General features: G+C 51.4%; 3 protein-coding genes across 3 annotated transcripts in view; 2 read left to right on the forward strand and 1 right to left on the reverse strand.

Moving 5' to 3' along the window:
- The window catches only part of MAJIN (membrane anchored junction protein), a 30,926-nt gene extending 24,081 nt beyond the window's left edge, over nucleotides 1-6,845 (forward strand). Inside the window, exons 10-12 of the mRNA XM_017537155.2 lie at nucleotides 2,221-2,293; nucleotides 3,555-3,657; nucleotides 6,497-6,845. Coding sequence (XP_017392644.1) covers nucleotides 2,221-2,293; nucleotides 3,555-3,657; nucleotides 6,497-6,545 — 225 coding nt within the window. The 3' untranslated portion in view covers nucleotides 6,546-6,845. The remainder of the gene's footprint in view (nucleotides 1-2,220; nucleotides 2,294-3,554; nucleotides 3,658-6,496) is intronic.
- A 109-nt stretch (nucleotides 6,846-6,954) lies between these two features.
- GPHA2 (glycoprotein hormone subunit alpha 2) lies at nucleotides 6,955-10,539 on the forward strand. Its single transcript, XM_017537159.2, has 5 exons — nucleotides 6,955-7,756; nucleotides 8,957-9,192; nucleotides 9,562-9,664; nucleotides 9,847-10,031; nucleotides 10,136-10,539. The coding sequence occupies exons 3-5, from the start codon at nucleotides 9,562-9,564 to the stop codon at nucleotides 10,235-10,237; spliced, it is 390 nt and encodes a 129-aa protein (XP_017392648.1). The 5' UTR covers nucleotides 6,955-7,756; nucleotides 8,957-9,192; the 3' UTR covers nucleotides 10,238-10,539.
- PPP2R5B (protein phosphatase 2 regulatory subunit B'beta) lies at nucleotides 10,536-19,363 on the reverse strand. The gene is made up of 13 exons (XM_017537152.2): nucleotides 18,903-19,363; nucleotides 17,938-18,134; nucleotides 16,947-17,048; nucleotides 16,692-16,784; nucleotides 16,437-16,567; nucleotides 14,941-15,000; nucleotides 14,741-14,849; nucleotides 13,509-13,562; nucleotides 13,385-13,435; nucleotides 13,127-13,246; nucleotides 12,107-12,234; nucleotides 11,757-11,858; nucleotides 10,536-11,311 (listed from the first exon to the last, which is right to left on the reverse strand). Exons 1-13 carry the CDS (start codon nucleotides 19,099-19,101, stop codon nucleotides 11,164-11,166), a joined length of 1,494 nt encoding a protein of 497 aa, XP_017392641.1. The 5' UTR covers nucleotides 19,102-19,363; the 3' UTR covers nucleotides 10,536-11,163.
- Between the last annotated feature and the right edge of the window lie 3,198 nt (nucleotides 19,364-22,561).

The raw sequence follows: 22,561 nt of genomic DNA on the forward strand, positions 1-22,561 counted from the left end.
GCCTAGTCCTAGCTTGTCTAGAGACTTGCCATGCCTCTGCCTCCCAGAGCCTACCTTTACAGTCTGCAGCCCTTTGCTCTAGAACTCTTCACCATGGGAGCTAAGCTATGAGGATGCAAGGCTTACGAATGATACAACGGACTGGGCCGGGCATGGTGGCTCACACCTGTAATCCCAGCACTGTGGCCAAGGTGGGCGGATCATGAGGTCAGGAATTCGAGACCAGCCTGACCAGCATGGTGAAACCCCATCTCTACTAAAAATACAAAAATTTTCCAGGTGTGGTGGTGCATGCCTGTAATCCCAGCTACTCAGGAAGCTGAGGCAGGAGACTTGCTTGAACCTGGGAGGCAGAGGTTGGGGTGAGCCAAGATCTCGCCATTGCACTCTAGCCCAGGCAACAAGAGCGAAACTCCATCTCAAAAAAAAAAGAATGATACAGTGGACTTTGGAGACTGGCAGGAAAGGGTGGGAAGGGGGTGAGGCATAAAAGATTACACATTGGGTATCGTATACACTGCTTGGGTGATGAGCGCACCAAAATCTCAGAAATCACCACTAAGAAAACTTATTCATGTAACCAAACACCTGCTCCCTAAAAACCTATTGAAATAAAAATTTTTTAATGGGAAAAAAATCCAGTAAACTGCATATCCAAAAGTAAAAAAAAAGAACTCTTCACCAGCAAAACAGCTCAAGGAGCTCCATCACTGCTGGGCGGGTAAAGCCCATAGGTTCTGATTGGGTAAAGGGAAGAGTATCCAGTGGCAGAGATTCCCAAAAAAAATAGAACCATATTTCTGACTATCAAGGTGTTTACTGGAAAAATATGAGCCTGGAGTCAGGTTATAAAATGTCCTCTTCAGAGTACAAAGAAATTTCAATAAAGCAGCAGCACATGGAGAAATAATAAGATTGTGTTGTATTGTGCTGGCTGCTAATGCCACAGTCATGTTTTCACCATGCCTGGCTCTAGCCATGCTGATCCTATTTATTTAATGGCACTGCGCCCTCATACATCATGTCCCTGTATGGAATGCCTTGCTGTGACTGACCATCTCCTCACCCCTGTTATGGCAAAATCCCACTCATCCATCAAGGCTCCATTCAAATATCACTTCTCCTGTGAAGCCTTCCTTGACTAATGACACCTGCTCCATTAACATCCTCCTCAGCAACGAAAGCACTGTCTATGGATTCGTTGGGTGGTCTTATCACACTTTTTTTTTTTTTTTTTAAGACAGAGTCGGCTGGGCGCAGTGGCTTACGCTTGTAATCCCAGCACTTTGGGAGGCTGAGGCAGACGGATCATGAGGTCAAGAGATTGAGACCATCCTGGCCAACATGGTGAAACCCCATCTCTTCTAAAAATGCAAAAATTAGCCAGGCATGATGACATGTGCCTGTAGTCCCAGCTACTCAGGAGGCTGAGGCAGAAAAATCGCCTGAACCTGGGAGCCAAAGATTGCAGTGAGCCAAGATTGCGCCACTGTGCTCCAGCCTGGCGACAGAGCAAGACTCTGTCTAAAAAAAAAAACAAAAAAAAAAAAAACTGGAGTCTCCCTCTGTCACCCAGGCTGGAGTGCAATGGCACAACCTTGGCTCACTGCAACCTCCACCTCCTGGGTTCAAGTGATTCTCCAGCCTTAGCCTCCCAACTAGCTGAGATTACAGGTGCCCACCACCACACCTGACTGATTTTTTGGTATTTTCAGTAGAGACAGAGTTTCACCATGTTGGCCAGGATGGTCTCGAACTGCTGACCTCAGGTGATCCACCCACCTTGGCCTCTCAAAGTGCTGAGATTACAGGTGTGAGCCATCATGCCTGGCCATCATGCTGTCTTATAATTGACTAAGTTTATGTCTATTTTGCCCCATAGATTATACATTTCTCCAAGGTAAATTTAAGGTCCTCCTGATTTCTGAAACTTCAGTATTCTGTCCTTGATCATAGTAGGCACTCAGTAATATGGGATGATAAGTTAAACCCAGCTTGATTTATTCTTGGCTCTTAAATCTTATTGTTTTAATGGGACAGTGGTTAGGATGTTGAAATGAAAAAAGGACAGTCCTATGGAAAGAAATGTAGAACCTGTGTAGGCAGTCAGAAGCCAGGCCCCAGTGCTGATGTGAAATCAGTTCTCCAGCAGATAGCATTTAGATTGCCATGCAGTATAGGAGTAAAGTTTAAGACTTTTCTTGGTCTTCTTTCTACCAGAACAGGGAAAGAAAAACCCACCAAGGATTGCAGGAGACTCTGGCCTCTGATATCTCTGATGTCCAGAAACAAAGTAGGTTCTGGGAAATTTCCATTTATTCTCCTTTAATAATCACCCTTTCCCTCATAGTTCTCTGATGAGTAGAGCAGCACAGAGCTGAGTTTGGGCACACTCAATAGGTAATGTGCTTTGCTCCCGTGAAGGTGCCTGTTAGCCATCCTCTGGTCTGGGGGCCTGTCCTAGAGTAATAGAAGCCCCCCAGCTCCCGAAAGGAGTGAAGGGAGGCAATGCATGCCTTTCCTCTGCTTCTGATAGTAAAGTTGTGCTCATCATTTCAAAACATTTCCAAGTGAGATGATAAACTTTATAGAAAAGTTGGGAAAGGGCTTGGCGTGGTAGCTCACACCTGTAATTCCAGCACTTTGGGAGGCTGAGGCAGGTGGATCACTTGAGTCCAGGAGCTTGAGACCAGCCTGGCCAACATGCCAAAACCCCATCTCTACAAAAAAAAAAAAAAAAAAAAAAATAGCTGGACATGGTGGCGTACACCTGTAATCCCAGCTACTCAGGAGGCTGAGGCAAAAGAATTGCTTGAAACCGGGGGGCGGTGGGGGCAGCCGGGGGGAGGTTGCAGTGAGCCAAGATAACTCCAGCCTGGGCAACAGAGCAAGACTTTGTCTCAAAAAAGAAAAGTTAGGAGGGTTGTGTTTTCCTTTTCTGCTATTAGAGAATGATCTCTTCCCTTTGGAGCATTAGTGTTAATATCGAAGTTGCAGAGGCTGGGAGCAGTGGCTCATGCCTGTAATCCCAGCACTTTGGGAGGCCGAGGGGGCAGATCACAAGGTCAGGATATCAAGACCATCCTGGCTAACTTAGTGAAAACCTGTATCTACAAAAAAAAAATACTGAAGTTACAGATGGATGCTTTGCAAGGGTTGGGAATGCATATCAAGCTTTTGCCCTCTCTACTTGATAATCTTTTACCCAGCATGAGGATTCAATGTGGATTGCCGTTATCACAGAAACAGGGATGTAAGCAAGTGAGTCCTTCAACCACTTGTCATTCTCTGTGAAGACATACCAGCCAGAGTGCATGGCTGGAACTTGAGCTGGGTAAATATCCCCAGAGCCTGACTAAAAACACTCTAAGGTCAGAATAGCATATTACTGAACTGAGATGAAATTGGGAAGGTCAGAACAAACAATTTACCTAGCTTTAAAGAACTCTTGGTGTGAGGTTGCCTCTGGCTCATACTGGGTATTCTGCCTTCTACTCACATGAAAACAACCTATGGACGAATATCTTGTTCCTGCCTGATTGTTTTCCTTACAGATTCTGAGTGGGGACACAGCCTGCCAGGGCCAACTGTCCCACTGCTGCAGCACAACTCATCACCTAAGGAGCAAGGAGGCAGTGGCTTCATTGAGTTTGTAAGGTAAGACAGCTTCTATCCAGCCATCAGACTCTGGAGATCCAGCTCAGAGCAGCTCACTGTGTCTTTCAGGGGAAATTAGAATAGAAAAGAAAGCAGATTACTTACACAGGCTTCTCAATTATGTCTAGGATAGATGATGGAGATGAGATTGAGAACAAAAGCCCTAATTGTGCATTTTTTAAAATTTATTATTATTATTATTTGCATTTTAGGTTTTGGGGTACATGTGAAGAACATGTAAGATTGTTGCATAGGTACACACATGGCAGTGTGGTTTGCTGCCTTCTTCCCCATCACCTATATCTGGTGTTTCTCCCCATGTTTTCCTCCCCAACTCCCCACCCCGAGCTGTCCTTCCCCACAGACTCCAGTGTATGATGCTCCCCTCCATATGTTCTCATTATTCAACACCCACCTATGAGTGAAAACATGTGGTGTTTGATTTTCTGTTCTTGTGTCAGTTTGCTGAGAATGATGGTTTCCAGGTTCATCCATGTCCCTACAAAGGACACGAACTCACCGTTTTTTATGGCTGCATAGTATTCCATGGTGTATATGTGCTACATTTTCACTGTCCAGTCTATCATCGATGGGCATTTAGGTTGGTTCCAAGTCTTTGCTATTGTAAACAGTGCTGCAGTGAACATTCTTGTGCATGTGTCCTTATAATAGAACGATTTATAATCCTTTCGATATATACCCAGTAATGGGATTGCTGGGTCAAATGGAATTTCTATTTCTAGGTCCTTCAGGAATTGCCACACTGCCTTCCACAATGGTTGAACTAATTTACACTCCCACCAACAGTGTAAAAGTGTTCCTATTTCTCCACATCCTCTCCAGCATCTGTTGTCTCCAGATTTTTTAATGATCGCCATTCTAACTAGCGTGAGATGGTATCTCAATGTAGTTTTGATTTGCATTTCTCTAATGACCAGTGATGACGAGAATTTTTTCATATGTTTGTTGGCCTCATATGTCTTCTTTTGTAAAGTGTCTGTTCATATCCTTTGCTCACTTTTGAATGGGCTTGTTTGTTTATTCTTATAAATCTGTTTTAGTTCCTTGTAGATTGTGGATATTAGCCCTTTGTCACATGAGTCGATTGCAAAAATTTTTTCCTGATCTGTTGGTTGCCGATTCACTCTAATGACTGTTTCTTTTGCTGTGCAGAAGCTGTGGAGTTTGATTAGGTACCATTTGTCTATTTTGGCTTTTGTTGCCAATGCTTTTGGTGTTTTAGTCATCCTTGCCTATGCCTATGTCCTGAATGGTTTTGCCTAGGTTTTCTTCTAGGGTTTGTATGGTGTTACATCTTCTGTTTAAGTCTTTAATCCATCTGGAGTTAATTTTAGTGTAAGGTGTCAGGAAGGGGTCCAGTTTCTGCTTTCTGCACGTGGCTAGCCAGTTTTCCCAATGCCATTTATTAAACAGGGAATCCTTTCCCTATTGCTTGTTTTTGTCAGGTTTGTCAAAGATCAGATGGTTGTAGATGTGTGGCGTTGCCTCCAAGGTTCTGTTCCATTGGTCTATATCTCTGTTTTGGTACCAGTACCATGCTGTTTTGATTACTGTAGCCTTGTAGTATAGTTTGAAGTCAGATAGTGTGATGCCTCCAGCTTTGTTCTTTTTGGTTAGAACTGACTTGGCTATGCAGGCTCTCTTTTGGTTCCATATGAAGTTTAAGGTGGTTTTTTCCAGTTCTGTGAAGAAGGTCATTGGTAGCTTGATGGGGATAGCGTTGAATCTGTAAATTACTTTGGGCAGTATGGCCATTTTCACGATACTCATTCTTCCTAACCATGAGCATGGAATGTTTCTCCATCTGTTTGTGTCCTCTCTTATTTTGTTGAGCAGTGGTTTGTAGTTTTCCTTAAAGAGGTCCTTTACATTTTTTGTTAGTTGTATTCCTAGGCATTTCATTCTCTTTGTAGCAATTGTGAATGGCAGTTCGTTCTTGATTTGGCTCTCTTTAAGTCTGCTATTGGTGTATAGGAATGCTTGTGATTTTTGCGCATTGATTTTGTATCCTGAGACTTTCCTGAAGTTGCTTATCAGTTTCAGGAGATTTTGGGCTGAGACTAATTGTGCATTTAGTAAAGACTGTGTCTTACTCATTTTTATACAACTCACCTCTACCCTGATGTGTCCAGCATAAAGCCTAGCTCCATAAACATTAACTTGGACCGGGGGCGATGGCTCATGCCTATAATCCCAGCACTTTGGGAGGCTGAGGCAGGTGCATCACCTGAGATCAGAAGTTCAAGACCAGCCTGGCCAACATGGTGAAACCCCATTTGTACTAAAAATACAAAAATTAGCCAGGCATGGGGGCATGTGCCTGTAATCCCAGCTACTAGGGGGTGCTGAGGCAGGAGAATTGCTTGAACCTAAGAGGCAGAGGTTGTAGCGAGCCGAGATTGTGCCACTACACTCCAGCCTGGGCGACAAAGTGAGACTCGTCTCAAAACAAACAAACAAACAAAAAACATTAACTTGTACAAAATCTATTCTTATTTTATTGAGCCATTTAGAAGATTTGGTTACCAAAACATTTCCATTCTCCCCTCTGAATCTAGGTTGTGTTTGCAGAGGATAGTTACAAATGTCTCTCTCTCTTTCTCTCTCTCAGCCATCCCATTGCAATTCTCTTTCTTTATTTCCCCCTCCTGAGTGTAATCTAATTGGAGTACCTTTTCAAATGCCATTCCAGTCTTGAATTTCCATTCAATGGTTCCCCAGAGCAAAAATGCCCTAGCTAGTGGAGCACTAATGGGAAATGGGGAGAAGGGAAGGAGACCTCATAGAGTCTCAGCCTACTCTGCTCTTATTCCTGCAGCTCTCTCTTCCCGATTCGATATTTCTTCAGGAAGAGCAGCCACTCTTGAGCCTTCCAAATGCAGCGCTGGAAAGAGGATCATCTCTTGCAATGACTCTTCCTGAGCCATTCTTCCTCCAACTCTATCCTTTTCTTATGACACTTCAGTCGTAGGGAATGAGGTCCCCATACTGAGTCCTCTGTGGGTTTATCCTGTCCTTTGCCCCTTTATAATATATTTTGTTTCCCAATTTAAAACATTAAGAAAAGAATGGAACTTTCTAAAATGTTCATGTCCTAAGGGCCAGTTTAGGCCTTTTGTCTTCAGCACTTAGAATCCTAATGACAATAAATTATTTATGCAGAGTTATTGATTGAATTTAGTGGAACAGAATAAGAGAGAACAAATTCTTCCCTCAAGATACAGAGAAAATGCGTGAAACGTCCCTAGGTCTACCTGGTTACTGTTCACAGGATCACTTTGGGTATGTCAGTCTGTGCCAGGATTTAGGGAATAGGGTCTTTCAAGACTCACTGTCCTGAGCCTTGCTCACCCAAGAGATCTCTTCCTCAGTTCCAGTTTGGCCCCAAATGATAGCCTCTCCATAGACAAAATGTTTCCCACTTCTCTATCCCTCTAGCTGTTTGACAGTAATGCAGATTCGTTTATCAGATTAACTGGAAGTCAGTCCAGGCTGGCACCCCTAGAGAAGGCCTGGGCACCTGAGCTGCCTTTAACTAAAGGGCTGATCTGGAACAGACACTAGAGCCTTGTGTGGCCATGGAGAACCAAAATGATCTATGGAAATGTAGGGAAACTTGTTTGAGCTCACAACAAAGAAGTCACTTTTTACCAGTGAGAGATGTCTAATATTACAATGGGCTACCTTGTAAGGTAATGAGACTTGTCACCCAAATGCTTTAAACAGAGGTGATCATCTGTCACACTCACAGGGTGCCCCTCATGAGTGAGAGAGTAGGGGCTGGACTGTTACAGAGGACCCGTCAAACCAGGATCCAGGACTTGAGGGGATGGGGGGCTGATTGGGAAACCGTAGAGTGTGGGGATTTAAGGATTAGTGACATTGGTAACACTAATTCCTCTCAAATTATGTTTATAGCCTTTACTATTCCCAAAGATGGCCTGCTTTACAAAGCTGCTAAGAAGCACGGCTCCAAATCTGGAGCTGTGAGTGCCCACCAACTCTGACTAGCTTACAGTGAAGCTTTGGGAAGTTGTTTTCCTCTGAGCTTTTATTTTCTCATCCAGAAAATGAGGGGGTAAGAATTGGTGAGTTATAAAATGCCTTCTACTTCTACCTCTGGCAGTCTGTGTGACTGGTCCTGTTCTTTCTGAGCTGGACAGTGAGGCAGTGACCTTGAAGGGGGCTGCCCAGAATCACCCACCACAGGCTTCCTTTGGCTCTCTACCCTGCCCCAACCCCTCTAGCCACTGCTGCCTAGGGGTCTTTTTCCAACTTGCCACATTCTTGCTCCAAGTTTAGCACCATGGATGGACAACAGATTTGGGTTTGAAATCAGCCCTGACATTAACTAGCTGGGTGACTTCTAGTGACTTTCCTTCTTTGAGCCTTAGTTGCCTCATCTATAAAACCAGAGCTGGACAAATCAATCAGCTTTGCTGGGATCGATGACTTCAGGCCCTTTCAGGAGTCAGGTCCCTGTTATTCCAGGGCTAGAGGGGCACTCCAGCTCAGAACATAACTCCGTAGCACAGGATGCGAATCATCCACCTGACACCGTGGCCATGCAGTTCTGAAACAGACAGCAACCCGCAACCCCCTGGCTCTACCACCAAGCACATCTCAGGAGACATCCACTGGTATAATTTCCCTTGTCCCTAAGAAGGGGTTAGGGTCCCAAAGAAGGAGTTCCCCAGTCTCTTTCCTTTGCAGTTAGAAAAAGGCCAGCAAGGCTGAATTTAGTGGTTTTAAAGTTAGGGGTGTGGCCAGGCACAGTGTCTCATGCCTGTAATCCCAGCACTTGGAGGCCTAGGCAGGCAGATCCCTTGAGCTTAGCAGTTCAAGACCATCCTAGGCAACATGGCAAAATCCCATCTCTACAAAAAAATACAAAGGTTAGCTGGTCATAGTGGTGCGCCTATGGTCCCAGCTACTCAAGAGGCTAAGGTGGGAGGATGGCTTGAGCCTGGGAGTCTGAGAGGCAGAGGTTGCAGTGAGCTGTGATAGCGCCACACACTCCAGCCTGGGCGACAGAGCCAGACTCTCTCAAAATAATAGTAATAAATGACAATAAAGTTAGGGGTGATCAGGCCCTGAACAGGGAAGTGTTCTGTGCAAGGTCACACAGCAAAGAAGATAACCCAGGTGCCCACATCTCAGCCGAGAGTCTTGACCCCTCTGTCATCAGTTGCACACATGCTGCACACTCCACCAGCTCCTGGGTTTCTCTACACATCTGACTTCTCCAGGCCCGGACTGTGGGTGGCTTTTTGGACAGAAGGAAGCAGAAAACAGCAGGAGCTACTCTCCAAGGACCACACCTCAAACAGCAAGATGCCCCAGGTGGGATCGAAATGAGGCTTCAGGCAGGGGAGGCTGGCCTGAAAGCCGATCTCCAAGAGGGCGTGGCTCCAAAACCTGGCAAATAAAAGCCTGGAGAGCCAGCACCAGTCTGGAGACCAGCGGGAGGCACAGGAAAACTGCAAGCCGCTCTGTTCCTGGGCCTCGGAAGTGGTGAGCTCGCAGAGGCAAGAGAAGCTCTGGGGAGGGCCTGGGAATGTGGACGAGGGCCCTGCAGGCCAAGATGGGCAGATGGAGGGAGGAAGATGTTTGTGCTCCAGATGGTGAAGGAAATTCCAGGGAAGGGAGAATCATTGCACAGTGGGCTGACAACACAGGTCCTATCCAGAGACACCTGCTCACACTCACACCTGTACACGCACACACAGAGAAAGGTAGATGTAAGGAAAAGGCAGCACCATTCAGGCACTCCTCACCTGTCAGACCAGCCAGCCCTGGCTTACTCACCTGGAATGCAGTATTTAAAGAACTCACCATCCCACCTCCACACCCACGTAGAAACATCTCCCCACTGTGTTTCAGATGCTCATGGCGTCCCCCCAAACCCTGGTCCTCTGTCTGCTGGTCCTGGCAGTCAGTGAAGACTGGGGCCAAGAGGCAGCCATCCCAGGCTGCCACCTGCACCGTGAGTACCTCTGGGACCAGAGGACTAGGAGGAGTGGAGGTTCTGGGTGGGAGCGAAGAGCTGATAGACTGGACGGTGGGGTAGGCAGCAACCTAGAGGGCCCCATGCTGAGGCACAGGCGACAGGAGCTGGGGCGAGGCGAACCTTCGCAGAGGCGCCGTCCACTGCTTGTCTCCCTCTAGCCTTCAATGTGACAGTGCGAAGTGACCGCCAAGGCACCTGCCAGGGCTCCCATGTGGCACAGGCCTGTGTGGGCCACTGTGAGTCCAGCGCCTTCCCTTCTCGGTACTCTGTGCTGGTGGCCAGTGGCTACCGACACAACATCACCTCTGTCTCTCAGTGCTGCACCATCAGTGGTCTGAAGAAGGTAAGGAGGGCCCGAGCCTGGTGGGTGGATGTTGGGGTGGGAGGAAGACGCGGGAGATGGAGACCCTGAGAAAGGGGCCTGCAGCACTGACTCCCCTCCTGCAGGTGAAAGTACAGCTGCACTGTGTGGGGAGCCAGAGGGAGGAGCTCGAGATCTTCACCGCCCGGGCCTGCCAGTGTGACATGTGTCGCCTCTCACGCTACTAGCCCATCCTCTCCCCTCCTTCCTCCCCTGGGGCACAGGGCTTGCCATTCTGATGGGGAAAACCTGGGTTTGAGATTCAAAAACTGGAAGGAACTCCAACCCTGCTGGTTACTTGCTATGGAATTTTTTTAAGTAACAGGGGGTTGTTCCAGCTCTGACCCTCATGAGATTTTGTGACTGTCACCTCCTGAGAAGAGGGGAGTTTCTGCTTCTTCCCTGCCTCTCTCTGGCTCTTCTAAACCAATCTTTCATCATTTTACTTCCCTCTTTTCCCTTAACCCTAAATAAAGCAAGCAGTTCTTGAGTTTCTCTCTTTATTAAGTCTACCCCCAGCCAGGGAAAGAGGGTAGACCATGATTACTATGACCCCCCCCTTACCCCAGGACACTGTGAATCTCTTCTTGCCTGTGCCCTCACCCTCCCCCTGCCCAATAAATAAAAAGGGGACAAGGAAGTACACAGCGAGGGAGGGAAGGAGTGTGCCCCCAGGACAGTGTCTTTGTAGAGGGTGAGCTGGGAGAGAATAAATAGACCATGGACCCCATAGTGATGAGGAAAGACCTCGTGCTGGCCAAGGCAGGGGCAGGCGAGGCGCTGAGTGCCCTTGCCCAAGGCCAGGAGCAGAGGGTGGGAGCCTGCCTGCAGCCTGGAGCCCAGCTTTGCGGGGCAGGGGAAGATCCCTGATGGCAGCTTCCTGGTCAAGCTTGCCCTTGTCAAGTCCTGCCACGAGGGGCTGAGCATTCTGTTGCCAAGACCACCATCGCCTCTCCTCCTCTCCCCCCAGTGAAAGCTGGGCCGGGCAGGGAGTCCTCAGAAGCCACTCTGGCAAGGCCAGGGGTAGGTGTGTTTCTCTCTGGGCCCCTGGACAGGAGAAGGGATAGAGGGACTGACAGCTCTGGGTTTAGCTTCTCCTCTTCTGAGGTGCTGTCTAGCTCTGACCCCCACTGGTGGCCACCTGGGGTGTAAGCCGCTGGAAGGGAGCCTCCTTGGCCCCCTGGGTCCCCTGTAGCCGGCGTAGCCGCAGCTCCTCCAAACCTTGCCATAACTCCTGACGCTCCTGGGCCTTCTGCTGCTCCCTGGGGAGAGAAAGTGAGGCAGCTCTCCTTCCTGGCCACCCCCCTACCACAGTCCAGACTCCCTCACTACCACCCCACTGGCAAAGGGAAGGCATGGAACGATTTTTGTTCAGTGACTCCATAAAAACCCTCTGCTGAGGGAAGAGAGAGAGGAGAGACTGATGCCAGCCTGCGGTCACGGAGAAGATGATGGGTGGGGCTCTGAGTGGTTCTGGCTGAAGAGTAGGAAGCTACAGAGAGAACAAGTCCAAGCTACTCGAAGAATGATGGGAAGATACACGGGCAGGCAGTCAGGCACAGGATGGCAGGAGCATGGAGAGACTTGCGGACTTGTGGCATCTCATCAGATAGGGTTTGGAGTGGTCCTTGGGTTCCCTCCAGCCATGGGCGGTCTCATTCCTCCCTGTTGTTCTCCCTTCCCCCACACCCAGCCCCCAACACTCACTGCTGCTTTTCCAGCTTGTAGGAGGCTGTGAGCTCATCAAACAGCTTCCCATTCATCTCCATGAAGGTCTTGAGCACATTGTAGATCAGCGATACGATGGTTCTTGGCAGGGTTAAGGAAGGACAAGGAGATGAAACAGCTTCCGTTTGCCCACCTCCCCCTTTCCCTGCCCTTCGAATATAGCATTCCACACCGAACACAAGCACTGCCCACTTCCCTGTCCTTTTCACCACCCTGGGGCCATCTTTTGGCGCTTTCTCTGATGCTCTCCAGCTTGGAGTAACCCCAGGGTCTGGACTGGCTGGCTCTGGTCCTAGTTTCTGTGAGTTAGGTCAAGGCCTGGCACTCACTGGTTCCAGTGCTCCTTGGAGACTTGGTAGAGGGTCCCAAACACAGCAGGCAGCACAGTGTGGCAGTTGTCCTCAATGAGGCTTAGGATATACTCATTGTTCCAGAAATACAGAGCCCGCTCTGCAACCTGGGGCAGACAAGATGGCAGAGTGAGTGACTGGCAGTGGCGTCTCTGTATGCAAGGTCTGGTGTCCATCACTACCTCAAAGCCCAGGCCCCCCGACCTTCACATATCCCACCTTCAGGGCTCATCTGAGCCCCAGGAAGCAACTTGTTGAAGGGAAAAGAGCACTAGATACAGAATCCAATGCTGCGGGGTGAATCCTAACCACTACAGGCTCCACTATGCCATGTCACCTTGGGAGAGGCATTTAACCTTCCAGCCTCAGTTTTCTCATCTGTAAAATGGGGCTAATAATACCTATCTCCACAGGCTGTTAGAAGAATCAAATGAGATACTATACGTGTAGGTATTTAATGAACTGAAGTGCCAGAATCACTGTGAGGAAGACTTGACTTCCACTGGATTATGGCCCATGAGAACGAGAGGAAGTCTGCACATGCCTGCAGCAGAACGTGAGTTAGAGCTAGCTGGGATGACGCGGGGAAGCCTGGCTGCAGCCCAAAGCGAGTCTAATGAAATCTAAGGCCACTAGCAAAAGGAGAAAGTGATAACAGCCCTCCATCCCATTCTGGAGTACACTTCAGTTTACCACACATGTTTACACTCACAATCTCTTCCATCCTCATCACCACCCTGTGAAGAGATGGTTGGCCCATTTTACAGCTGAGGAAACTTAATCAGAATCAGAGTGGCCCAGCGATTTCCTCAAGGTCCCTCAGCCAGTGGAAAGCAGAGCCAAGGCTTCACCCTAGGTCTCCTGACCCTAAGTCCAGCATCTCCCCATTACCAGACCCGGGACTGGAGGAGAAACCGAGGGCAAAGGGAGCTGCATTAGGTCAACTACCCAATCTTTCCAGGCCAACCCTGCTCCCATCCCGCCTGTCCTGCCTCATACCTGGAAATGGGGGCTGGAAACACAGCGAGCCACCTGCTTAAAAAGGGGCTCCTGGATCTTCACAAACTGGGACGGCTCGATGACATCAAGAATTTCTTCCATCTCCCCCAGAAACATCACCTGGGTGAGGTGGGGAAGGGAGTAGGGACAGAGGGGCAGCAGCTCACATCTCGCCCCACACATACACACCCTGACTGCCTTCTAGAGGCCGAGCCCCTCCAGCCTCCCTGTGGTGGGCATCAAAGCCCTTCTTCATACCTCCTTCTGGGTGCAGGTTTTTGGCCAGTATTTGAGCAGTCCCCGGATCACCTGTGGGAGTTGAGACAGAAAGGAGTCACGCCTGCAGAGGTGAGAGGCTGCCTTAGCCCCCAGAGGTACTCACGTGCTCGGTTAGAGTGGCATCCTTCTCCAGGAACTGTACCACACAGTATGCCAGCTGCAAGGGGTGAGAGGTGGAGAGACGGAAGATGGGTCAGGAAGGTACCAGGTGCCAAGGACTTGCTGCCCAGGGCAGAATGCCAGACACTGTTCACCCACTGCCTGTCACTTTCTTGTTTTGTTTTGTTTTGTTGAGACAGAGTCTCATTCCATCGCCCAGGCTGACGTGCAGTGGCACAATCTCTGCTCACTGCAACCTCCGCCTCCTGGGTTTAAGCAATTCCCCTGCCTCAGCCTCCTGAGTAGCTGAGACTACAGGTGCGCACCACAAAGCCTGACTAATTTTTTGTATTTTAGTAGAGACGGGGTTTCACCATGTTGGCCAGGATGGCCTCGATCTCCTGACCTCGTGATCTGCCCGTCTCGACTTCCCAAAGTGCTGGAATTACAGGCGTGAGCCACCACGCCCAGCCGCCTGTCACTGTCTTATTCATCAAGCATTTATCACCTGCCTATGCACCAGGCATCACACGCAGCGTGCTGGGAATACAACTACGATCTCGTGGAAGGGACAGTCAACAAACTCATCTTTACACATTTTGCAAAAGGTTCTGTAATATGGCTAGCGGAGGTTCACGCCTGTAATCCAAGCACTTTGGGAGACTGAGGCAGCAGAATCACTTGAGTCCAAGAGTGACCAGCCTAGATAACATAGCAAGACACTGTCTCTACAAAAAAAAAAAAAAATTAATTAGCCAGGCCTGGTGGCATACGTCTGTGGTCCCAGCTACTCTGGAGGCCGAGGAGGAAGGACTGCTTGAGCCCAGGAGGTAGAGGTTTCAGTGAGCCATGTTCATACCACTGCTCTCCAGCCTAGGCAACAGAGTGGGGTTCTATTTCAAAAAAATTTTAAAAAGATTTGTGTATCAAAATCTCCCATAATAGATTTGTGTATCCAAATCTTTGGGAATATAGAAGAAGGAGAATTTAATTCTGCCTAAGGAGGGGAGAGAAGAAAAGCCTGGCTTCAAAAAAAAGAAAAAAGAAAAAAAAGAAAAGCCTGGTTTCACAGAGCTGATATCTGAGGTTAGCCTTAAAGAGCCAGTGGGAATTCTCTAAGGCTGATGGAACAGAATTCTAAAGACGAAGGTGAGATGGGCTCCCTGGAGGATCTGACCTCCAGGAGTCACTGACTATCCCGAACTCCGCTGCAGCGGGGCCAGGCCTGGGCCTCACCTGGGCGTGAAAGACAGACAGCGACTTGACAGAGTGCAGGGGGATTAGGACGCGAACCAGAAACTGCTTGTGCTCCGTCTTCAGGGGCAGCGCAAAGCCATTGATGATGCTGAGGAGGAGGCAGAAGAGAGGAAGGGGGGCTCAGGTGACCTGGCCCTCCTTCCATAATCGAGCTCCAGCTGAGGCCCAGGGAGAATCACCTTCCTAGGATCTCCAGCAGCTCAGCCACACCATTGAAGTGCTCAAATTCATAGATGAACCTGCAAGAGAAGAACCCAGGCGGGCTCAGTGCAAGCAGGGTAGGCCCAGTGCCTCCTTAGGCATCCTGCCTACGCACCCTCACCCACATGGGATGCTCATCCAACTCTCCCAAGCTAGAGGCTGTGCTCCCTTCTCAACATCCCAAACCAGGCCCCACTGAGATCCACTCCTCCCACTGAAATGCCCTTCTCAGCCCAGCCACCTCTGCCACTGAGTCCCAAGCTCAAGGCTCTCTTGCCAGTCAACCAAGAAAATGACAAACACTTAGTGCATCTACTCTGTACCATGTAAGTCTCAACATTATCCAGGAAGATGGGGCTTATGAAATCCATCACATGGATGAAGAAACCAAGACTCAGAGGTTAAATGAAACAACCCCAATGTTATAGTCAGGGAATCTAATGGATTCCAAAGTGCAGGAGGACAGGGATCATGGCTCACCCACTTTGTAGCTAATAACAATAACAGCCAATGTTTCAGGGTCCCGGCCTCAGTCCAGGAGTTATGCTGAGTGCTTTGGAGGCAAGGCCCCAAGCCACCTTGATGATGGTACCTGAGTTAGTACAAGCAGCATCCCTATTCTAGTCTATCCTATCCTATTTTATTTTTTGAGATGGAATCTCACTCTGTCACCCAGGCAGGAGTGCACTGGCACAGTCTTGGCTCACTGCAACCTCCGCCTCCTGGGCTCAAGTGATTCTCCTGTCTCAGCCTCCTGAGTAGCTGGGATTACGGGTGCATGCTACCATGTCCAGCTAATTTTTGTATTTTGTAGAGACGGGGTTTCACCATGTTGGCCAGGCTGGTCTTGAACTCCTGATCTCAAGTAATATGCCAACCTCGGATTCCCAAAGTGCTGGGATTACAGGTGTGAGCCACCGTGCCCAGTCAGCATCCCCATTTTAAAGACAAGCAAACTAGGAAAAAACTTAAGTAATTTGCCCAAGTTCACCAAACATTGGAACCAAACTCAAATGCAGGCCATATACCTCAGGAGCCATGGTCTCAACTACCAGGCCACATGAGCCTTGATGCCCAGTGGGTGCTGGTGCTCAATGCATGTTTGCAGAAAGAATCTCTCTTTGGGTCCTTATGGCCTGGCATGATAGGGTCAAAAGACTTAGCTCCCAGGCCACTGGACTGACAAGTCCCTGCAAACCACTTCTCTTGGCTCTACTTCCTCATTTGTAAAATGGAAATAAATAGCCATTCTTGCTGACTTCACAGGGTTTGTATAATCAGTATTATGTAATACGCAACTGAGAAAGGGCTTGGAAAACCAAAGTTCCACGAGGGCCCCTGCAGCCCAGGAGCCTTTGCCGCAGTCTTGTTTTTGTTTGTTTGTTTGTTTTGTTTTTTTGAGACACAGTCTCCTTCTATTGCCCAGGCGGGAGTACAATGGCAGGTCTCTGCTGGGCAGGTAGCAGCCACTCACCGGAGGAAGATGTGGTTGCACTGTTTGCGGATGTAGGCCCGGAGACCCAGGAACTTGCCATAGACCCTGTGCAGGATGGTCTTGAGGTACTCACGCTCCCGGGGGTCCTCGCTATCAAATAGCTCCAGCAGCTGTGGGACCCAGAGTCAAGGTCAGGGGAGAGGTCCACCCCAGGTTGCTTCCATCCTATCCCTGGCCCCTCAGAGAGCCTGCCCCTGCCTTGTGGTACCACCCAGCCTGGGCTCCCCACTTCACCATCAGGACAAACTTTTGGTCCACATATCTCTTGGCCACGGAGGGCTGGAAGTCGGGGCTCTCCAAGAAACGCAGGAAAAACTCATATACCAGCTGGGGGAGGGGGACAGACAAAAAGGTGAGTTCAGTAATAGCCTCACCCACTCACTCCACCCTATGGTCCTCATCCAACAGTCTAGGGGCTAAGGAGGCCCTCTCCCCATGCCTTGGCTCTCTGCCGAAACCTCGATCTCTGCTTTCCCCAACCCTTCAGACCTGCAGGTGGGGCCACGAAGGCTCAAGGTTGGGCTCATCCTCTTCAGGGTCAAATTCAGGGTTCTCACTGGGCGGCAGAGTCCGGAAGATATTCACTGAGATCTGAGTGGTAGAGGTGGGGCTCATTAAGGAAGAGCCCTTGAAGGCAGAAGCCAGGGAGTCCCTCATTCAAAGTTCTTTTTTTTTTTTTTTTCCCCAAGACAGGGTCTCACTCTGTTGCCAAAGCTGGAGTGCAGTGGTGCAATCTTGACTCACTGCAACGTCAACCCCCCAGGCTCGAGTGATTCTCCCACCTCAGCCCTTCTGAGTAGCCGGACTACAGTAGCTCACCACCATGCCCAGCAAATTTTTAAATTTTGTGGTGAGGAGGTCTCACTGTCAGGCTGGTCTCTAACCCCTTGCCTCAAGTGATCTTCCCACCTTGGCCAAAGTGCTAGGATTACAGGTGTGAGCTGCTGCACCAGGCCCTCATTCAAACTTCTAATGTGTTGGTTTCAGCACCTTCCCCAGCAAGCAGTTCATTCCTTGGGCAATCATCACCTGAATGCCTAGTTCATGCAAGCCCTGGGCCAGGGGCTGGGAACCCAAGGGTGAATGAGACACATCCCTGCGTCTAGGCAGGTGCAATCCAGTGAGGAGAACAAGGTCAAAAGCTGTGCGGTCTACGGGCATTTTGGGCAGGGAAAGGGAGATTTCCAGCTTAGGCATTGAGAGCGGCTTCTCTGAGAGGTGGCACCTGAGCCATGGATGGTAAGGGGTATGGGCAGGGCACTCCAGGCCTCCGGCAAGCATAAGCAAAGGTGTGGAGGTGGGGCAGGCCCAGAGGCATTCAGTGGGTGTCAGGCAGCAGCAGGTGGAGGGGAAGGAAGACGTGGACTGGAGGCCAAGACGATAACTGCAACGTTACTCTCCATGCAGGGGTCCTATGGACAGTCACCGGGCTCACACACCCTCTTGGCCAGCCCTCAGAGCCTGGGTAGCAGGTGCTCACCATGCGGATGATGTCTGGGTAGACAGGCTCGATGAGGACACCCCGGGTGCTCCCCACACACTCCACCAGCTCGTTGAGTGCTGCCCGCTTCACCTCCTTCCCCTTGAGGTCGGCCACGCAGTCCAAGAAGTCAAACATCACCCCACACTGGGCTAACTTCCGGCTCAGCAGCTCATGCAGCTCAGAGGCCGGCACATCTGAGGAGGTGAGGGCGTCCTGAGCCTGGGCTCCAGCTGCCCCAGCTCTGGGTGGGGCGGACCCTCCTAATCTGCAGGGCAGCCCCTGCCATCCCCAGGCTCCATGCTCTTGTGCCATCTCCCGCTCCTTGCAGACAGCAAACAACTGTCCCTTCCTTCATTCCTAGGGGTTGAGGGTTGTTTTTCTTCCCCCTTATCCAGGCTCAGAGTATGGTGGCCTGATTTTAAAGCAAGATCACAAACCTGGATGCAGGGGCTTTCCACAGGTGCCCCAAATAGCCACTGCCTCCCTCTTGGGTGGCACCCTGTTCTAAGGGCCAGAAGCGGGGAGGGGTTCAGGGCCAAGGATCTCTACAGTGCCCTCAGGCTTGGCCAGTCTGGCCCTATGGGCCCAGGGCTGGGGAAGGGAGCTACGTGGTGATCCCAGGGAACCCTGCCAAGCTCCTGCTCCAGGACTCTGGCAGCTGGCTGGGCTGATAGTGGCCCCCTGGAACTCAGGCTCTGGGCCCCACCCTTGGCCCTGGTCTGCCCCTAGGGTGGTGCCACCTTCAGATGTCCCACCTCCAAGGATGACAGGCCAGTCAGGCCATGCGTCAGCAGGAGAGAGGGCTGGAGGGCTGGGGTCTGTTCTGACAGTGGAGTCCCTAGCCTGGAGGGGCCATCCAAACTCCCTCTCTTGGCAGCTGCCGGCTGCTTCCCACCCCACCCCACGGCCCTGTTGGTCCCCTCGGGGGCTCGGTTCCCCCCGGTGGCCAGCAGCCAGCTCACCTTTGAGCAGGGGCAGCGGTGTGAGCTCCTGCTGGTTGCTCTGATAGCGGAACTGAGAGGAGCTGTGGGAGCGGCGGGGCCGGGCCCTACGGAGGGAACGGCGGGAGAAGCCGTCCACCTTGTCGGGTGGGGGCACCGGTGACAGCCCAGGGGAGGATGGGCTGGTGGGGGTGCTTGCAGGGGGCAGCTTCGTCTCCATAGCAGTCAGGTGGCAGGTCGAGCTTTCAGAGCCCTGGGGGTTCTCTCTGGGCCTGGGAGGTGCTGGGTAAGACTGCACAGACTAACTTGGTCCCATCCTGTCGGGGCGTGGGGGGGGGCACAACCACAGTCCTGGGCCCCCCCCCAGGGCCTCTGGCAACTGCCCAGTCCTGGGGGGCAGGCAGAGCAGAAAGGAGGATGGCTCAGGCCTCAGGTCCTTCCTGGGGGTCCGGAAGAGTCCAGTTAGGGTTCCCACCCTGGCTGTTTTGAAAACGGTCAGGCAGTCAGGTCAGCAAGAAATAGAGAGAAACCCGTCAGTTCCTCAGGAGAGCCCAGAGGCTTCGCGGAGCGTCCAGGTCTTTTCCCTCCTATCCTTGCCCAGACCCTAAAATAGGGGTGCAGCCCCCTCGCACCCTGCATACGTCCCTCCCGTCTTTCAGATAGAAAGGCTCCAAAACAACCCCTCCTAGAATAGGGCCTATCCCCCAAGCCAGCCGGGATTCAGAATGGAGCCCCGATCCCTGCCCCTTGCAGAATGGAACGCATCACTGCTCCACTAACCCCGGCCACTTGGGACAACCCCAAGACTGGAGGCCCCGTCCCCATGCCACCCGGCTCCTAGAACCCGGCACCCTCCCCCACCTCAGCTCCTCTTTCCTGGTTCTCCAAACCACATGGGGTGGGGGACACTCACTTCTCAGAAACCCAGACTTCGGTCGCCAATCCCCGGGGGCTGCCCGTGGGGAGGGCGACGGCCGTTCAGGGCTCCGTCGCAGCGGTTCCGCTCGGGGAGCTGGGGCTGGGCGGCGGCGCTCCTGGGTTCTCTCCTGGGCTCCGGGGGGACTGGAGCATGCCCCCAACTCAGCCCCGGGCCGGGACCGGGCGCTCGGCGGGCTCTGCACCGGCCCTCGCAGCGCGCAGATCTCCGCTGAAGTCCTGGGACTCCGACCCAGCGCGGTGCAGCACAGCGGGAGCCCCGACTCGGCTCCGTGCGCACCGGCACCCGCCGCCCAGCTGCTCAGGATGACATCAAGTCACCTCCCCCCGCCCGGCCCGCACCTCCCCGCGGGCTGAAAGAGGGGGGCTGCGTCAGGAAGGCCCCGGGGCCGCTGGGAGATGTAGTCCCCGCACCGTTTAAAGTGAGCGGCCTGATCAAAGGGGACACCCTTGAGGGCAGACTTGGGGGGCGAAGGCCGAAGCTTTTGAAGCCCGAGAGCAAAGTGGGATGGGGTTCAGCTGGGGGCTGGAAGCCTGGATTCTGGAAGGGAGGCTGCAGAGGGAAAGAGGAGGGCTTAGAAGTTTGCACCGGGAAAGTGGGGTGATGCCAACACATTGACGGGAAGAAGTCCCAGCGTGCTATGCCAGGCCCACAGATTCGGCCTGGGCCATCTATGCCCTAGGCCATTCCCATAGGAATCCCAGAACCACCCGACACTTAAAAAACCCCTTGGAAACCAGCACTGGACTAGTTAAAAGCCTGGGATGAGTCAGTGCTTGCCGGGAGGGGCGTGGTTCATCAGAGGCTGCTGGGAAATGCAGTCCATCCTCAGGCCTGCAGTCCCCCTCCCGTCCCTTGCTGTCTGTGGTGACATCATGGTCTCGGGTTTAAAGGGCCAGTCCTGGAGTGGCTAAGCACAAGGGGAGAGGTTCTCCCCTGGAGCTGCCACCTCACCCCAGCCTTCCTGGATGGACCTTTCAGACCCCTCGGGCCCTGCGATGTGCTGGCTGGAACAGTATCTCTTGCTCAAAATCCTGCTGCTGGGATGCAAGGCACAGGTGGGAGTCTAGGAGTTTGGCATGCTGACCAAAAGTTCTCAGCCTGCAGTCCTGGACCCGCTTTCTAGGACCCTGGGCCCCAACACTCTTTATAGCCCTGAACTCCATCCCCCTACACTGCTGAGAAATCACCACCCTGAGGTGTTGCCTGAATGAGAAACTGGTCCTTGGTGAGCAGCAGGAAAGGGTGATAAGACTGGATAAGGAGGTCAGGGAGAGGGCTAGGACCGTTCTCAGAGTCTGCCTCATTCTTCTTTGGGCCTTGGTGACCACTCGGTGCTCCAGGGGAACCGCCCAGCCATCCTCGCGGTTGCAGAGGAAGCCTGGGTGCCCAAGAGGTGCCTACCTACCAAAGCAACAGAAGGCAGAGGCCTGCACTGAGGGCTGCGGTTTACCAGGCTTGGGGCCAGAACTCCAGCACCAGAGGCCCAGCAAGTGCTCTGCTTGCTCAGGAACCTCCGGTAGGCCTTGCCCATCCAGTCTTTGGTGTCCTTGTCTGTCCACTGGGAATCCATGATCTCCCTCCTTGCCCACCTCTTCTGCATCCCTGAACAAGCTGAGGGAGGACAGGCCCACAGTGCAAAGCTCTTTGAACGGCTGCACCATAGGCCATACCATAGGTAGAGCCATGGCAACCTGGTGACCCGCACGTACACCTCTGGATGGCCTCCTAGAACTAGAAAGTCTGAAGTAACTGGAAAACCACAAAAGGAGAAGGAATGACAGCCCCTGCAGCACCTAATGGACTTTGAGACATTCTTCCATTGTTCCTTATTCCCACCTCAACTGATAAGGCAACTGGACTTTGTAACTGTCCTTGGTCAACCTCGTGACTCCAGACCCTATGACACCCCCTCCCAGCTTGCCTGAAAAGCCGCCCTGAACTGTAACTTCTGTAACTTTCTGCTGCCTACCCCAAACCTATAAAACCAACTCCTATGCCACCACCCTCCACTGACTCTCTTTTCGGACTCAGCCTGCCCACACCTGGGTGAATAAACAGCCTTGTTGCTCATACAAAGCCTGTTTGGGGGGTCTCCATTCAGAGCGCATGTTTTAACACAGAGCCTCTGCAGCCAGGAAGGACCCGGAGGCCAAGAGAGGAGAAGGGCCTTGCCCAGAGTCACACAGCGTGTCATCAAAAGTTGGGACCAGGGGCCAGGCCTCCACCTCCCAGCTGGCTGCAGCCCACCTCCACAAGCCCCCTGGGTACCAGTGCCCTCGTCTCAAGGCTGCACTGACCACACAGGACTGGTGTTTTATATAAAGGAAGTGCTAAGGCCAGGTGTAATAGCTTACACCTGCAATCTCAATACTTTGGGAAGCTGAGGTGGGAAGATCACATGACCCCAGGAGTTACAGGCTGCAGTAAGCCACGATTGTGCTGTCACACTCCAGCCTGAGTGACAGCGACCCTGTCTCAAAAACAAAAAAACAAAAACCAAAAACAGGTGCTCCATTTGAGAACTGGAGGACTGAAGAGGAGAGGAGAGGCATAAGACTTCTGGAAGGAAGAAAAAGACTTCTGAAGTGGTGGCATTTGAGCTGGGTCTCAAAATACACACAGTGTCACTTGGGGGCTGCAAGGTTGATAATCTTTTTTTTTTTTCTTTGAGATGGAGTCTCTGTCACCCAGGCTGGAGTGCAGTGGCACCATCTCAGCTCACTGCTGCAACCCTCACCTC

The sequence above is a fragment of the Cebus imitator genome, unplaced genomic scaffold (genome assembly GCF_001604975.1).
Source record: "Cebus imitator isolate Cc_AM_T3 unplaced genomic scaffold, Cebus_imitator-1.0 Scaffold102, whole genome shotgun sequence".
Lineage (NCBI taxonomy): Eukaryota > Metazoa > Chordata > Mammalia > Primates > Cebidae > Cebus > Cebus imitator.